Raw genomic sequence first — 16966 nt, forward strand, 5'->3', positions numbered from 1 at the left:
TCCGCGGGCGAGCGATGGCCGACAGGGGTGGTTGCTTCTGCCTCCACCTTGAACTCGGGCTTGCTTTTATTACCTAGCATACTAAACTCGACTGGTCACCTTAGTACGACGCTATACTAGGCCGGGAGTAATGGGCATGAACAAATGCATCTTTTGCTGTTGTGGTCAATGGACTCTTCTGGAGTCGTTGTAGATGATAAGCATAACGGGCACGAGCTGCCAGACCCCCCAAAGTAAGAAGTATGAATTTACCCAACGTGAATAAACGCGATTTCATACTACATCAGTGTAGCATTACCAATCAAGTAATCATCTTCTCGAGCCAGGCGTGGATGAACCGAGGATCCTTTGGCTCGCTTTCCTCCTTCTCTTTCAACGGTACGTCTCGCCCAGAGCGACGAGGAACGATGGTTTCGCCAAAACCCTTCTCAATCTGGGTGCAACACCACCAGAACACAGCCTTGGTAGTGACTTCGGATATTTTGCGCATGGTTTCTTGCCCATGCATCTGGGAGGAGGGTATTGGAGCCGAGCGACGCGACGCTTCTTTTGACGGTCGATCAGAAGCCCTGTCCGTTGAGAAGCCATGATCCACCGTACCGCTAAAAGACCATTGCCAATGCGTGTAGGTCCAGTTGTGTGAACATGTGAGGTGGTCTCTGGTTTCGAGCTCAACATCTGCAGCTGATGTGTGCCCGAATGGGGGCCACCCGTAGGGCGGCGTATGTAAAAACCCGTCATCCGAGTAATTCTGACAGCAATCGTGCCGCAGACGCCACACATCTGCCCTTGAAACCGTGCCATCGCAGGATGGTCGTGTCTGATGATGATCTAAAAAAGACGCCGCTGCTCCAGTTCATGCCGCTGCGTCAATGTCGGGCCGAAAAAAAGGGATAGTCTCGTAGCTTGACTATTGATGGTAGGATACAGTCGATGACTGGTCCTCGACCGCATATCGCCAGACCGAGACACAGTGGACCGGTGATGGTGGACGACATTGCCTTTGCGAGAATTTCCATGTTGTTCTGGTTGATGACCGGTTGTAAGCTGGCAGCAATAGGGAGTAGCTAGTACCCTGAAGAATTGCAAGGAACACACTCCACAATGAGGAACCGATGACCTAGGGAGAGAGACTGAGTGTCATTAGGTGGTCAATGAGATCAAGCTCAGCCGGCGCCCGATTCGAGACTGAACAAGTGGTCGAGGTGGCAAACTTTGGCTGGGGCAACTCTATCTCGGATGGATCAAAGGACGATATATCCGCGTGAAGCGGAATGGTAAGAGCGGCAGCAAGTGCTACTGAAGACCGGTTACCGAGGTCATAGACATCACAGAGCCTGGAAAGGTAGCATGCTGCGTCTGATGCCGTTGGTGGTGGTTTGTCGTTGTCGTCAATGTCAGCCTCAACGTCGACACCAATATTGTCGACATTAACTGCCCAAGGGGAAATCCTTGTGCCTGCCATCGACAATCCGGTACCCAAAGAAACAATATACTTCCACCACCTTTTCTCTTCGATGGAAGCATAGTCAAGATGGAGTATTGCCCCAGGATGAGGTGATGGACCGATAGAAGGGCCGTGCCGGCCATACATAGGAATTCCTTGCCTCTCTGCCAGAGAAGCAGTCAATATGTATGAACAACCCAAGGTTAGCAAAGCCACACTGTTGTTGGCGTTGGTTTCCCAAACCCGGAAGTTAGGCGACGAGGAGGCTGAGACGCTTGTGGCGTGCAGTTTGGATAGACATATCCTTTCGGGGTTCTCCTTTCTGGTTTTCAAATTACAATTCGGATCCGAGTTGGTCCACAATGAGTGCCCTTCAATATATTCCGTGTCTGTGGGGGGACATTGTGGAGACAACGCCGTAGATCGAAGCAGACCCCCGGTAGGCTTTTGAGACTTTTTGCCAGGAAGAAAGCCGATCACCACTTGAGGACGCTTCTTGAGAAGATGGCTTGAGCCTCGGGACCATCGTATAGCGATGAAAACGATGGGGTTTCCATAGATGATAGCCGAACATGAGTAGGTAGGAAGTGAGGGTGGATTTGAAGATGCTGCTGGCCAGCCTCCTACACAAGCTAGGTACCGGGTGTCAGTGTCATGTGGCTGATTACGCATACAATGCTCTGGATGACCTGCAAGATGTTTCTAGCAACGGAAACAGTCGACGTACTTGACAACTTTGGTCGTTGACAGGTTTGCTAGCACTGAGCCCTTCGCGTTCACCCCATGTTCATGTGTCGATTCTAGCCTCAGCCCTCACTCCCGTCCGTGTACGGAACCGTGCTTGATCCGTTACACGACTCATTCGACAGGGTCCGATAACGAGCGAGATCTGACCTGCCCTGAGTCCGACTGCACAATACATGTCGGCGGAGCCCTATCGGGGTGCAGAGAGGCGCCGCTTCAGAGATGACGCATGACAAGGATAGAGAGTCTCATTTATGGTGATACCTAAATACCCATCCGGCTGTCGGTCGGGCTCACAACCCCCTACCCTCTTTGCTTGAGGAACTTGAAGAAGGGCCAAAAGCGTTGACATTATACCACCTCACCGCCTTCTACTCTGGGACCACGGGCTTTGTTCGGTTAACTAGTCACGCCATCACGTGTCCTCTGACCATCATCACAGGCAGCCTCGTAACATTCTACAAGCAACGTCACCTTCATTGGCAACGCACGTGAGGATTCACTTTTCGCGATTAGACGTTAAAATGGAAACCTTTTACTACATAATCCTGGGCCTTATCGCTCTTTTTATCGTCGGACCGGTACGTTCTTCCCCTAACACAGGCTGTATCCACAGCTGGTGAAGCGAACCAACTCGTGCTAATCCCCTCTCAAAGGCCCTGTTCGCGGACCGATCTCCCATCCCTGAAACCTCGGGCAAGGTCTACAAGATCGCCAATGAAGCCGAGCTAGATGCCCTCTTGTCCTCCACCGCTCGTGTGGTAGTCGACTTCTACGCTGACTGGTGTCCACCCTGCCGCGCCATCGCCCCCATTTTCTCCAAGCTTGCCGACGACCACGCCTCCAGCGGCAAGCTCGCATTTGCCAAGGTCAACGTGGACCATGTCGGCAACGTCGCGGGCAAGTATAGCGTCTCTGCCATGCCTACGTTTGTGGTCTTCCAGAATGGCGTGCCCAAGGGCGTCGCTGTTGAGGGCATCTCAGCTAGCCGGTCTGTGAGCCTCTCTGATGATGGTCTGGTTGAGAGGATTCGCGGCGCGGATCGGGCGGCCCTTCAGGCTACGGTTCAGGCTTTGGGCGCCAAGGAGTAAGTTTTGGAGACAGATCAGTCAAGGAAGATAGATTTACGCAGAGGATTGACCATTTCTTCGTGGGCCAAGGTCACAGGACATGGTGCATCATCTCATTAGGGGCATTTCACCAACAAGGGAGACCTCATGGCAGATAAGCGGTCTACACCAATCTTAAACAATTTACATTCCAGTCAATCTAACAATCATTTCTCCACGTCTCATCTTTGAGAAGCAAATGGTGTCTTTCTTTTCAGTGATTCATGGTCATCAGGAACGCGCCCCGTGCGCATGTACTTGGGCTTCCCTGGTTCCAGAGGAAAGATGTACTTCTTCAAATCTTCGAGACTCTTCAAATCTCTCTCAAAATACTTGCACTCGCTGAGAAGCGTCCCTGTTTGAAGACGCACCACCTCTGCCCCACGCGTGCAGTAGGCAAAGTTGGTGATGAAGGGGACCTCACCATTCATTCTGATGTTGGCTGGGGTCAGCTCGTTGTGAGATAATCCCATCTCGTGAAGGTGAAGCACACCTGCTTCTACGGCTTTGTAGTATTCCATCTTTCGTTGCATGGTGGCGCCAAAGAGCTTCTCGGCCAATGAAGATGTGCCCCTTTCGATGCAGAGACCAATCACTCTCCCCTCCTCGGTGACACACCCAAAGTAGCGTCCGATGTTGGGGTGAGGATGCTGCTTCAGCACCTCGTACACCTTGATCTCTCGCAATGACAGCTCCGCCCACTTGGGCCAGTCAGCCCGCTCAATCCAATCTTCGATCCGAGGGCGCTTGATACACTGACCTTGTCCGAGTGCGCAGCCACTCTCAAAGGCTGGATCTGCCACCGGACAATACTCGTCCAGGGGAATGCGAGTGAATGGGAGTTGAGAGATGGATTTGGTGTCTAGATTTGGTACCTTGCCGTCGATGACACAGGAAACAAGGTAGCAACCCTGTCGTACTACGATCTTTGTGCGGTTACCTAGCGGGATGGTGATGATATCCTGGCGAAGGCTCCGGGGCTCGAGAAACTCCGCGCTGGGAGTGACGCTAAGGAAAGAAGGCCCTATTGCTTCGGTATGGAGTCTAGGCATTATTGTCGTGTGATGAAATGCGTTGGCTCGTGCTGTGTTGCTTTGTTGTCTGTCAAGTGGCGCGACGATGATGTTGAGAGCAGAGTGTTGGAGAGGATGAGAGGAATGTTCTAGCTAAACGGAGACTACGCTCAACGTTATATATTCTCTTACTTGCTCTATCGCCCAAGACGGCTTGAAGCCATTGTCAACCTGAGTACAACGCGAACACCTTGCGATCATCTCAACAACCCCCAACTCTTGCAAGAGCAAGTGCAGAAACTCCTCGGAAACTCGAATTGAACAGCCAAGGCTCGAATTGAACAGAAAAAGATCTGTTAGTGCACAAAGATTCATTCAAGGCGCTATTGTTGTCTGTTCCTGGCGTTTCCCCCGCTTGACTTCTTTGTTTCCTCTTTCATGGTCGCCATGATTGATCTCTTCAAATGTGTTTGTTCCTGAGTTGGCCGCCCTGCACCACTTGAGCAAACCCCATCGAATGGCTACCGTTCAGTCTGCTCGCCCTCTTCACTCATAGGAAGCATGGGTTTTGACTTCTTCTCCACTTCGCATTTTTGTCCCAACCGCTCACTCACCAAATCTTCTACTTGACCACTACAACAACCCTCTTCGACACTCCATCCTTTGTTCAACGGCTTTCATCCTGCTTGATCCCGTACCACCACGTCGTGAAGCCCCCCGAGGCCTCCCTGAAGGGCCCATGTACTCCCCACGCAGCATTGAAGCGAAGCGCCCCAGGCTCTTTGTCCGTACCGAAGAAGGCGACAAACCACGCAGGTCGAGCTCGAATTCCTCCCTTCCTACTCTCCGGATGACGGCCCCCTGCGTATCAAGGTTGGCCGCAACAGCGATGGCAAGCGCAGCATAGGCTGTATGAACCGTCTGGAGCGTGATGACATGCCTCCCCTTCACCGTGAGACTCTCTCAGGTGTTGTCGATCTCTTTCCGGGTGGAAGAGGCATCGTGACCTTCTTCAACATCCTTGCAGCTCTTTTCGCTATCTTCATCATCTTCATCAGCAATCCACCAAACGCATACATCTCACACTTTGTCGATGCCAGAGGCATCAGGGTCAGAGACCCTTTCCACAACCAGAACCATTGGGAATGGGGCATCAGGGTCAAGTGTCTCCTTACTCAGCCCGGTATGAAGGAGAACACTGGCTCCTTTGATCCCACATACGACGAATGTTTCACAAGTACACAGTCTCTTACGACCCCCTCTCGTCGGCGAACTCATGTCAGCTGTCTCCCAACCCGGCTACTCTTCTCGACACGTTCTCCTCATGCCGTTCAAGCGCAAAGCCTCTCGCAAACCTTTCAACCCGGACAAGCTCTTTGAGTCTCTCGTCCACGGCCTGGATATGATTCACCCTCATCGCCCTGAGCTCGCTCGCATCAGCCACGAAACTGCCAAGTACTATCCCTCCTTCATGGGGTGGCATCAGTACATGAACGATTGGGAACAGGATGGCATTAGGGCTACCGCGCAACGGGTCACCAAGCGCTGGACTGAGCTAAGAGAAATTGTTGGCAAGAACATGGTACAACTGTTTGACGAACTGAACCAGCTCAGCGACAACGTGACAACGTGACAAATAAAATCGATCAGCCTGACGCCAACCGCAAAGTCATCAACTTGTTCGAAGACTTTCTCTCGCCGGGACGTCTCATCCAGTTGAGTATAAATCCTCGGCAGCCTGGCAGGCCTACCTGAACCGAATGTTCCCACGGCCCTGGCAACTGCTTTGCGAACAAGCCCCAGATGATGAAAGTCGGAGGAGGTTGGATTTCAAGATCATCGTATACAACTCAGATCATGACACAATCTCTCCTATCGCTATTAGCGAAGTGAAGCGCCCTAGAGGCTCAATTCGAGATGTTGAAGGACAGGGGCTTGGGGTCGCAGCGCGTGCCATCAACTCGCATAGATTGACTGGCATCTACGTTCTTCCTGTGTGTTGGCTCAAATTCCGGGCCCGGCATGTGCGCAACAACAGTCAAGCCCTTGTGCCACTCTTTGGATCTGCCCCTCAAGACAAGAAGGAGTATCTCGACATGATTTCTCCGAGCGGAGTTTTCGAGTTGGAGGAAACGATCCGCCGGGTCAAACGCGAGCCTCCATTACGACAAGCGCCCGTGGTGCCTAGCCAACAAGCCGAGATGGACAAAATGCTAGAGGCGGGGATTTACTACTCAGTAAAGGTGGTAGTCAGAGCAACCCAATGTACCCATGGGAACAACAGCCCTCTGCGGACTATCAGACAACCCAGACCCCGTAGATGGAGATGGAGCCGGACATTGGATATCTAAGAGACGCGGCCCCGTGGATGTCATCTCAGGAGCCGCATGCTCAAGAGGACATGTTTATCGATGACCCAGAAGAGGCTGACGAGGATTCTGGGGCAGAGGGTGACAGCAGGGGGAAGGGCAAGGAGAAGCGTATGACAAAGGAGAGGAGAGAAGTGAGGGTGGAAGTGGTAAAGCACAGGATGAGTAAAGATGAATATGTTTTCCGGGGCACAGACGGGAGCAAGAGGACCACTCAAAGATCTGACTGGAAGCAGAAGAAACGTGACGGCGCCACTGTCTATGAGTACAAGGGCAAGCGGGTTGTCTCTTGGTGCAAGCGGCTGCCGGAGCCATGATCTTCCGCACCTTGGTTTTCCTTCTATTGTGCAATGTGTTTTGTTGACCAGCCACTCCTTACTTCAATTACCATCTTGAATATGATGGAACCATGTTTAACACCGAGATGTGGCCTGTGCAACGTCATATTCTCCGACGATGGCGTTCTTGTCGCCAGCGAGTTCTTGGGAACTTCCAAAATGTGTTGCTCTTGGATGCTAACCCTAACCAGTCAAGCCCAACGGCCAGAGATCAGACCAGTTTCAATACGGTGCTCGTGCAGACCCCTGTTCTCAGGCTCAGGCTGGACTTACTACATACAAACCACGTGCCGGCCATTGTGTTCACAACAACGGCAAAGACGTTGGCTGTTTTGCCAGTATGGGACTAACCATAGTGAACAGGGCGTCAAGGTACGCTTTTAATCTACAGAGACGACTTGGTTACATATGACACCCGACGTTTGCCCTCATTCTCTGTTCCACATCACCCGGAAAACCGCTACTGCACATACCTCTACCATCGACTGCAGGGTTCAGGGCCACCTCGGTTTTCCCGGTTACAATACAACCAGTCCAGAGTTACTGGTATCTCTATCTACTGCGACCCCTCTCCCATTGCCTTCCATGCCCATAAATCCAACGAGGACTTGTCTTTCTATCAGTCCAGCCCCGAAGGGTCAGTTTGGGTCTACATGCCTCTTGAGCCGGACGAGCGCATTACAAGAATCTGGATGCGAGCCCGCTCCCGTCTAAACGGAGAGGTAGCTCTAGCATTTGAGACTGATCGAGGATACGTCAAGTTGTTTGGTACTCAATCAACTCCACCCCTTACAGCTTGCCAATGGATCCTTCTCGACACGCCGCGAGGATCACCCGGTCACTTTTTCTTCGACAACCATCCACATGGCATCCGCCACATATCGCTGGACACTCTACCTCCCAAGCAGACCCCAGGCTTCGCCGCTCCGGCGGCTTCTTCCGACTACCCGAACCTGCACAGCACTGATGACTTTCTTTGGTCTTGCGCTTCTGTCGAGAACGTGGTTGCAGTGAGACCGTGCCGCCGCCAAACTGGAGACCTTGTGGAGATTCTGGGATTGCTGTTGTATTACTCGGATGGCAAACAAGCGCCTGTCGGTCAAATCCGCTTTGACTACCTTGATCAGCCAATCTTGACACACGGTTGCCAGCTGATATATCTCGGATTTGAAAAGACCGACACAAAAGGCCCGTTTGTTTCTCGGGGCGAAACCTGCGCCGATAACTTGGATCATAAGGTTAGCATGTGGTTTGAGGTCTCTTTGAAGGGTGCTCTAGAATGGTGACTATCTTATCGACAGTGCCAAGTGTGCCAAGATGGCCGTCGAAGCATGCCTGTGAGGATATGAGAAGTTTAAGCACCTATTTTAAACCTGTGTAAAAGTTTCGAGCTTGACCGGTTGTATTTATGCCGTCCACTCCAGGCTCGACTTTTCACAGTGCCCCATCCTAGGCTCAACCCTCAGACACATGGCATTTCCATCAGCCTCTTCGGCAGTAACATCAAGAATTCGTATCTTTTTGAATTGTTACATACAGTGTCCTGTTGCCCATCATCTCATTGCCTCATCACGATAGCTCCCCTTCCTTGCAATGCCCATTTTTGCAGCCTTCACAGAGGTCTCTCTCATGCGGCTTCCCAGTCTTGCGACTATAAAAAGGACGCTCCACCTCTACACCAGACCACTTTTTAAGACGATAGGCAACTCTGTCCACATATGTGTCCACGTCGAGATTCGGGCGACTGAGCCAGTTGCAGCTCCTGCAGCGCTGGTGATAGACGCGGACGTTGTATCGATCGCCGCTGTACATGCGAATGGTTATGGCGATCTTCTTGCTTGACCATCCACGGCTGGTGCAGTTGTTGTTGTGGCAGGTGAACCGGCCCATAATGTTGGTGTCGTATGTCTCTATGAGGCCTCTCTCGTCGTCATTGTTGTTGAAGGTGAGATCAAGGTCCTCTTCCTCTAATTCCCTTGACAGCCCATTGTGGAGAGCTGGGTACATGGACCATGACTTGGGTTTCTTGCGTGGTGGCATAATGGATTGGCCGGGGCCAGAAAATAGGGCGAGAGAGAATTGGGAGAGGAAGTAATCAAATTGCATTTGTAGCAGAATTTATTGTATGTTAAGGCAGCAAACAGAGTCAGATACGCAAGAGAGAAGAGGAGAAGGGAAGTATGCCTTCATTAGGGGCCTGAGACATGCGTGACGGATACGACGATATGCATGTTGCCAGGCCACAAGCAAACTGTACCAACATGTGTAAGGAACTGAGTAATTTGGTGACTGTTGAGTTTCAGCTGCTGTTATACCCTTCATCGGCCTCTAGGCCCAAAACCTTCTGTGTTGGCCTGTTTCTACAACCATTGGATCTCGTCGAACTTGTTGGGCATCTTTGCTGTCACCAAGGGAGGCCGACCTCTGCCTGTGACGGTAAGAATCGCTGTTTTACTGGCTGGCCAAGAAATAGTAGCTCTCAATGACCACTGTATGTCGCTCGGTCGGCCTCCCGCATCCCCAACCTCGTCGTCCAACTCAGATGATTGGACAGCACATCCTGGGCCTAGTGACGTACCCAGTCATGTTGCAACCGACCTGACAGGGCCATTCCTGTCATTCCGACATGGTGCCTCGACAATTATGCGAGAATATGGCGGTTGATGTGTCCTGATGATCGCCATTGGTACATCTATTCGCTTCGTTTTCCAGGCTGGATGGGAAGTCATCTTGTTGGCAAGGCGATGCCAAGCCTGCATTATTCTCGATTGAGGCTAGATTCTATGCAAAAGAGTCTATATGTCTATCTGCTGTCTATATGATTAAAGATGAGGTAGATACCCCAGATGAAGAAAGAAAACGTGAAACGCTCATTCGCTCCAATCAACCCCGTCTATGATAAAATCCACATCTCCTATCTTCCAACAAACCCTCAAGGAAGGGAAGCAGGAGCGTAAGCCTGGTCAGGCTTGACGACCTTGCCGCCGGCGAGCTGCTGGTCGGTGTAGGCAGGGTAAACAATCTGCTTCTTGCTCTTGCTGACAACCGAAAGAGTAGTGAAGCCCTTGTCGGCACCGAACTGACCGCTCCAGCCAGAGGTGATGGTGAAGTCGCCGCAGGTAGCAGGCCCGCCGTTGGCCTTGGATGCCTTGGCCGTCTTGGTTGACTTGACGACGTACTTGCAAGCGGTAGCGGTGCCGCTGCCAGTGTTGATCTTGAAGTTCCAGGTGCAGGTGGCGTCGGGCTTGTCGCAGACGCGGTTGAGGGACTGAATTGCCCACTGGGGGGAGGCGGCCATCATAGAGACTTCGTTGGCGGGGGCGGCCATCATAGAGACTTCGTTGGCGGGGGCGGCCATGCCAGTGGCGGAGAGGAGAGCGGCGACGATGGTGATGGAGAACTTCATTTTGGCGGCTGGGGCTATTTGGTGTTGGCTTTGCCGGTGTTTGTTTGGAGTTGGCGTTCAGACTGACCTGTGAGTTGATGCTTAAGCGTCAAGTATATATGGAAGTGTGGAATATGTGAGTGATGTAGGAGGTAGTTGTTGATGATGAAAGAAGACGTCTTGTCCTGGAGTCTTGGACTCTTTATATCATGATGAGGTCAAGTCAACAAGTTTCCAAAAATACATCGACTCTTGTCAGCCCTGCCTGTTCGTATTCCATATATTCCCAGCCCCATATTATCCCATGATCAATAGAAATAAATCTGGGCCTCAGTTTCATGCTTAGCTCCAGTCCCGGTCTCGCCGTCTGAGGTCTTCCTCGAGACTCGAAAGGTTCTCACAAGCCTAAAATGCCGATGTACCGAACGCTATTCCTTGCCCTTGTCCTTTTCCGGAGTCTTGATTCATGCGCTAGACAGGATAGATCCCTGCATTTTAACTTCGCTGGGCTTAGTCAAGATGAAGGGCTGTCTATTTTTAGTTCTCCCCTGTCTCTCCACAACCGTTGTCAACCTTTCCTCGGGACATAGACAGATACCCGAAGATCGTTAACGTTTAGGGCATTCCGGCTCGTATTTGTTGATATTGGAGTCAATGCTGATGGAGCTACTATCGGCAGTTGGGTTATTCATTACTATCACCAGTGACATGTAGCTCCTAATGAACGTGGCTGCAAGGTTAAGCCACGACAGCCCATTCTCGAAGCGAAAATAAACATAGAAGATTGGCTACAACCAATCATTCAGACTGTCAGAGATTACTTTGTTCAACGGAGAGGTAAGAAAGCCGGGACCCAGAACAACCCAGGATAGGACGAGGTTGTTGCATCTTACGGCCAAAGCTCCTTTGTGAATGAGGTTTTACTGCAGGTATTACAAGAATTGTTGTTTATCATAATGGAATTGCACGGAAGGCTAAATTGCATGCGCGGATGGTGAGAGATTGCAAGAAGTTGAATGACGATTAGCTCTGTAGTCGAGGAGATAAGCAAAGTGCTGACCTCGACTGAAGCAGCTATAGACTGAAACACGTCTAAGAGAGAAGGAAACTGAAACGCGCCATTTATGATGCAGAAACAATTTTTAAACGTGTTATGCATTTAACAACGAGTAGGAAGCCGTCAATGAGCACGTCACTTATCGAGGGAGAGGAACTGGTGATGCCTAGCTGTGGACGGCCTACCCTACAGCGTAATCCGATTTCCAAGACGAAACAATTCGGAAATTACTCGACAAGGACAAAAGAACGAAAAGTGGCAGATACCGTTTTAATGAGCACACTTTCGTGGGAAAATGAGAGCGCAAGTAAGTTCTGTCCATGCTCGTCACACAGTTTCCAGTTTTCCAAGGTATGGAGGTCAGCTCAACAGACACCCCTAAGGAAAGCGAAGGAAACGCGGTACTCTTGCGAACCCATCAGCACTCTGGGATAGCATAGTTGAGGGAAATTAGACGGAAATTAGGAGGACGTACCACTTAAGAGTGCAAGGGTAGCAGAGGGGCCGGTGAGTATGCGCCATCAAGTAAGATGTGCAGGATCACACCCTGCTTCTAGTTTGAGGCTGTCCAAGCCTGTGACCAGAAGCTCTTACGAATCACATGGTAGATAAAACGTACTTTTAAGCAGGCGGACTTCCTCGACTCTTCAACTTTTTTTGTCTCTCCTCTTCCACCATCACATTGATCACTCACCACGAGACTGTAACTATCAATTGACCAACGTTTTCAACAGCCTATCCACCCTCGCAACAAGTAAGCGATAACGACTGTTCTTAGGTCAGACTAACCCTTACTCTTGTAGTGGATCGCTGGGGAATAGGGAAATATTAGGACCCGTGTTGCGGCTGCGGAGGCAAGCAAGATTGGGCCCGAGAGGCTGCCCTGAAGCCATTCGCGGTGGTGTCCGTAGACCAAGAGTCATGCACCCACTGGCTAATGGTACTTATAATGTGATGGGGGGTTAATAAGGGAAGGGCCGCATAATCATGTGCAATTTCTGATGACGTGGTTGCGTGTTGATGGCCAGAGCCCGCTGCAGCTCATACCAACCAGGCATCATCACGCAGTAGAGCCGTCCAATAACGCTTGTTTAAGCTCTCATCATGTGAGTTGTTGCTTCAAGCAGGCTGTGACATAGTGACCCGAACTGGCCTAGCATCCTCAGCCACTTTTCTAGGGTACGCACGCACGCCGCTGTTGTGCAATATGATAACGCGTAGCGTACGCGTATTGATTGCAAGCACTTCTAGTCTAAGCAATAGAATATTGTTCCAACATCGGCCACAAGAGCAATGTTGCAAAATTGGTGAGTTGAAAGAAGCCAACTATTTGCTAAACAGTCCTGGCCGATGACATGGCCTCTCACAGTCCAGGTTCGGATATTCCGGCAACGACTCTTACCAACCATCTACTCAACTCCTCAGCCCTCGTATCACAAGCCACGCAAGCTGAGTGCCATCCACGTGACGCCAGCGCTAACTGCGGACTCAATCCAGGCATTAAATCCCTCTCATATCGATTTCGAACTTGCCAAGACTCCTGGCCAAGACTATCAACATGACTCTCTGCAGCCTATGCAAGACCATTCCCCCCAAGTTCTTTAGCTCAGCTCGAAATGACCAATGCACTGTCGAACATCACCCGAACCTTGTCGCTCTTGAGAAGTCGGTAGAAGCAGGATGTCGCATGTGCGCGATCGTTTATAATGCGATACAACGTCGCGTCAAGGACGGCAAGATTTACAGTACAATGGATGGGAAGCCTGTTGATTTGTCCCAGCAGATCAACTTGAGGAGCACCAAGTTTGGCGCGCAGTCAGTATGTCTGGGTTGGGCTGACGTGGGGAGTATGCGAGGCATAGAGGTCCCGCACGATTGGGACGATGTCGCTGTATACGACTGCAAGCCAGAGTTGGGAATGGCATCGGACCTTAAGTACCAGAGTGACACAGTCAGGTGGTGGCTGGAGAACTGCTGGGGAAAGCATGCCGAGTGTCGGAAGAACCACGATGCCTCATATCTTCCGACCCGCTTGATCGACGTCGAATCCTCTGATCCTAACCTCGTCCGATTGGTAGTCACTGCTCAAGAGCCCATCGACGATCCACGCTATATCGCTTCCAGCCATTGTTGGGGTCTCAACATGCCAGAATCAGCCAAGACGGTCACCTCCAACTTCAACAAGCATACTGAGAGCATCCCGTTATCAGACCTGTCCCGAACATTTATCGACTTCATAAGGATAAGCAGAGATATTGGCGTCCGATATGTCTGGATTGACTCGCTATGCATCATCCAGGACTCCTATGAGGATTGGACCGTCGAGGCGGCACAGATGGCGGCTGTGTACTCCAATGCCTATGTTACCGTGGCTGCGTCAAGTTCATCTGACGGCACTGGTGGATGCCGAAAAGGAGATGCGTCAGATTCGTTCTTTGGGCCTGCCGACTTGAAGTGGGATGAAGAAGATGAGTCTGGAAACAGAAAGACTCGTACAATCCGTGTCTTTGCTAAGCCCGAGGGCCATGCAGTTACCAGTCTCTCGCAAGATCCTCTGGTCTCAAGAGGATGGACACTCCAAGAGCGTGAGCTATCACCTAGAGTGGTGCACTACTCAAAGGACACAATCCGATGGGAGTGTGCGTGTCAAAAGGCAACCCTCGAATTTCCCTGGAGTGACAGCCTCTCGTTCAACAACGCGCTCAGGGCGTTTGACCAGGGCCAACTTCAACCTCAAGGCACTGAGGGATGGTATTCAGATGAGGCTGTGAGGAAGAATAGCTTTGTGTGGTTCGAAGTCGTGGAGCGATATACGAAACGATCACTCACGAAGCAGACGGATATCTTACCAGCGGTTTCTGGAATCGCGCGATACTTTTCTAAAGAAATTGGGGACAAGTATCATGCTGGCCTCTTTGAGTCTCATGGTGTTATCGCATTAATCTGGAGGATCGCAGGCAAATCCAAGGATAAGAGGAGTCGACACTCCGAGTATCTCGCCCCAACTTGGTCTTGGGCTTCAGTGAAGGGTCCGGCCGAGTGGTGGTGGACGCTCAAGCAACACAAACCAGAGCCCGTCGACCACACATTCACGCCGCAGATTCTCGAGATGAGCACAGTACCTGCGGGAGATGACCCTTTTAGTATTCTCAAAGGCGGCACACTGAGGCTAAAGGGTCTCCTCGTGCCTGTTGGCGCCATGTGGCGAGAACAAGACAGGCTTGAGCATGACCAGCGGTCAATCATTGCCATTCAAGCAGATGGACAAATGACAAAAGTCGGAACCATAACTTTTGACATTCCTGAGGAGGCTTGCCAAGTATTGTTCTGCTTTGCCTGTCGCAGGGAGAGCCAGTTTGGCTGGATCGACGCCCTGGGACTGACTCAGACGGGACAGGGAACGTTGCAGTTTAAGCGTGTGGGACTGGTTCGGTCGAAAGAGAAGTCTTGGTGGGAGAAGGCGGTCACGGCAGAGATTAGTATTATATAGAAGGAGTATTTTTCAGAAATAGTTATCTATTATGTCGAGCTTTCTAGATCAAGACTAACAATCAATGTTCCATGCACTGGTAGCCGTTGTTTGGGTATTCATCATCATTTATCCTCTTTGGCAGCGTTGGCTTTATCGGCGCTGTCTGAACCCAGATATGTCAAAAATCTCCTGAACCGCCTGTCGCCAAGAAGTCTGCCTCTGCCATCTCCTGAACCCTTCGCTTTGAGATGGATCCTGTATAACAAGCCCCTCATGACTAGGTGCTGGCCTTAGCGGGACGTTTTGAGTCATACCCGTGACTCTATAGTCAGCTCTTATGCTCTGCCCCTTCTCCTGAATAATGGCACCAGGCTGTTCGACTAGGTCGACCTGGAACCCGACGTAGAATCGGATTTCGTCTCCATCCCAAGAAACAGGAATGAGGGTTAGCAAGTTCATAAATGGCTTGCCTCCTTTGCGATAGTTGATCAGACTTTGTTGAACTTCGTCTCTCGCTTCAAGACCCTTCTTCAACCTCAACACCGCTTCGTTATCCACATAATTTCGCTGCTGACCTACCTGAACGAATCCATCTGGGGCTTGCAAGAACCTACAATTCTTGCCAACAACCTCTCTCCGTGAATATCCCGTCAGGTTCTGGAACATTGCGGAAGCGTAGACGATGGGACAATCGTCCATTGTGACATCGCATACGACAAATGAGCAAGAAAGATCGATGGTTCCAATGTCAAACTTGGGGTTTTTACGATCCGTGACCTTCCACAGCAGTCCCAAAAGATCGAACTTGGGCTCGGCGTTGCTGTACGCCTTCGGCAAGGGAGGAGGAATAACGTTCCTGGGGATTGGCAGAGTGGTTGGGTATTGCGCAACTTCTGGTAACGAGTTTTGCATTCCTCCCAGGCTATCAAGGTCCTGAGAGGCTTCGGCAGGTAGAAGAGACGGTGAACCGGGGAACGATCGAGGAGGAGAGTCACAACGAGTCTCTGTGTACTCGAGAAAGCGGTTCAGGGCAAAATGAGCATCTGTCCCATACCACTCAGACCCCTTGCGGCCGGAAATGCTCGCCAATTCGACTCGATCAACATCAAGAGCCTGTAGCCTGGCCTGGATGTCTCTAAAGTCTTCTTTAAAGTCTGACTCCATGCGCTTTGTTCGTTCATCTATAGATGAGATCGCCGAGCTGTATGGTTAGCACAAGTGGAGAACTCTCGGATGGGTACTTACAAAGTCATAACATTTACAGTTATGTCCAGAGACATTTTATATGTTGTGACTGTGTCTCGAAACAGTTGAATCTCCTTATCTTTGAATGCCCACGCAATGTTTTTCCATGTCCGGACCTTGACTTTACCATCCCGAGTCGTTTGCGTGAAGCACTTCAATGTGTTTGTAAACTCCTCAAAAATGTCCAGACAGTTCTCTAGTGGTGTTGTAAGGCAATCGCATAGCTCGGGATTGTTTGACAGCTTGTCCTGCATGCCAGCTAGTCGGCCAAGGACCTGGTACAAAGCCCGCAGGTCTGTTGAGAGCGCTGCAATGTCTTCGGGGGCGCTTCGTAAGCTATCGATGAACTCATAGAGTCGTTTTGACCCGTGGAGGGCGGCGCCGACGATGCCGACGACGCTCGCCCCGACAGACAGTGGATCGGCCATGAATAGTGTCGACGTTACGAGGTGATATCTTGAGGGTTGAAAAGGAGCGGGGAAGTCTGATGCGGCTGGCAGTGCATGTGACCAGGCCCAATGATAGAGGCTGATCGAAACGTGGCTTGTTGTCAGTGGGAATGAGTAGATTCGACAACTTGGATGAGAGGACTGAGATGAGAGTGTCGAGAGGAAATTCTGTTTTGATGAGATCTTTTGCTGGCGTTTAGAGGCGATGCTGCGCCATTATGAGGCTTAATACAGCCGTGTTTCCCTCCACGAGGCAGAATGCAAGGCGTTCTTGATGCCAGCGGCATATGTACAGTATTGGTCTTGAGTAGTCCTCAAAGTTGGCAGTATACATAAAG

The 16966-nt window shown here is 50.9% G+C and overlaps 6 protein-coding genes and 1 pseudogene across 7 annotated transcripts, besides 1 other annotated feature; 3 read left to right on the forward strand and 4 right to left on the reverse strand.

Annotated features, from left to right (window-relative positions):
• Nucleotides 1–2655: 2655 nt before the first annotated feature.
• Nucleotides 2656–3282, forward strand: NCS54_01390100 (Thioredoxin domain-containing protein; the record flags this gene model as incomplete). The annotated part of the gene is made up of 2 exons (XM_053159069.1): nucleotides 2656–2772; nucleotides 2848–3282. The coding sequence occupies exons 1-2, from the start codon at nucleotides 2716–2718 to the stop codon at nucleotides 3280–3282; spliced, it is 492 nt and encodes a 163-aa protein (XP_053015044.1). The 5' UTR covers nucleotides 2656–2715.
• A 200-nt stretch (nucleotides 3283–3482) lies between these two features.
• Nucleotides 3483–4352, reverse strand: NCS54_01390200 (Protein kinase domain-containing protein; the record flags this gene model as incomplete). The annotated part of the gene is made up of 1 exon (XM_053159070.1): nucleotides 3483–4352. The coding sequence occupies one exon, from the start codon at nucleotides 4350–4352 to the stop codon at nucleotides 3483–3485; it is 870 nt and encodes a 289-aa protein (XP_053015045.1).
• Nucleotides 4353–4760: 408 nt separating this feature from the next.
• NCS54_01390300 (Hypothetical protein) lies at nucleotides 4761–8306 on the forward strand (the record flags this gene model as incomplete). Its single annotated transcript, XM_053159071.1, has 7 exons — nucleotides 4761–4781; nucleotides 5130–5550; nucleotides 5597–5942; nucleotides 6001–6559; nucleotides 6634–6793; nucleotides 7212–7358; nucleotides 7384–8306. 7 exons carry the CDS (start codon nucleotides 4761–4763, stop codon nucleotides 8304–8306), a joined length of 2577 nt encoding a protein of 858 aa, XP_053015046.1.
• A 283-nt stretch (nucleotides 8307–8589) lies between these two features.
• On the reverse strand, nucleotides 8590–9060 carry NCS54_01390400 (Zf-3CxxC domain-containing protein; the record flags this gene model as incomplete). The annotated part of the gene is made up of 1 exon (XM_053159072.1): nucleotides 8590–9060. The coding sequence occupies one exon, from the start codon at nucleotides 9058–9060 to the stop codon at nucleotides 8590–8592; it is 471 nt and encodes a 156-aa protein (XP_053015047.1).
• An 892-nt stretch (nucleotides 9061–9952) lies between these two features.
• Nucleotides 9953–10554, reverse strand: NCS54_01390500 (Hypothetical protein; the record flags this gene model as incomplete). Its single annotated transcript, XM_053159073.1, has 1 exon — nucleotides 9953–10554. Exon 1 carries the CDS (start codon nucleotides 10424–10426, stop codon nucleotides 9953–9955), a length of 474 nt encoding a protein of 157 aa, XP_053015048.1. The 5' UTR covers nucleotides 10427–10554.
• Nucleotides 10555–13005: 2451 nt separating this feature from the next.
• Nucleotides 13006–14952, forward strand: NCS54_01390600 (HET domain-containing protein; the record flags this gene model as incomplete). The annotated part of the gene is made up of 1 exon (XM_053159074.1): nucleotides 13006–14952. The coding sequence occupies exon 1, from the start codon at nucleotides 13021–13023 to the stop codon at nucleotides 14950–14952; it is 1932 nt and encodes a 643-aa protein (XP_053015049.1). The 5' UTR covers nucleotides 13006–13020.
• A 297-nt stretch (nucleotides 14953–15249) lies between these two features.
• Nucleotides 15250–16607, reverse strand: NCS54_01390700 (annotated as a pseudogene). The gene is made up of 2 exons: nucleotides 16180–16607; nucleotides 15250–16135 (listed from the first exon to the last, which is right to left on the reverse strand).
• Nucleotides 15250–16607: a sequence feature.
• Nucleotides 16608–16966: the final 359 nt, after the last annotated feature.

The sequence above is a fragment of the Fusarium falciforme genome, chromosome 12 (assembly GCF_026873545.1).
Source record: "Fusarium falciforme chromosome 12, complete sequence".
NCBI classification, from domain to species: Eukaryota; Fungi; Ascomycota; class Sordariomycetes; order Hypocreales; family Nectriaceae; genus Fusarium; species Fusarium falciforme.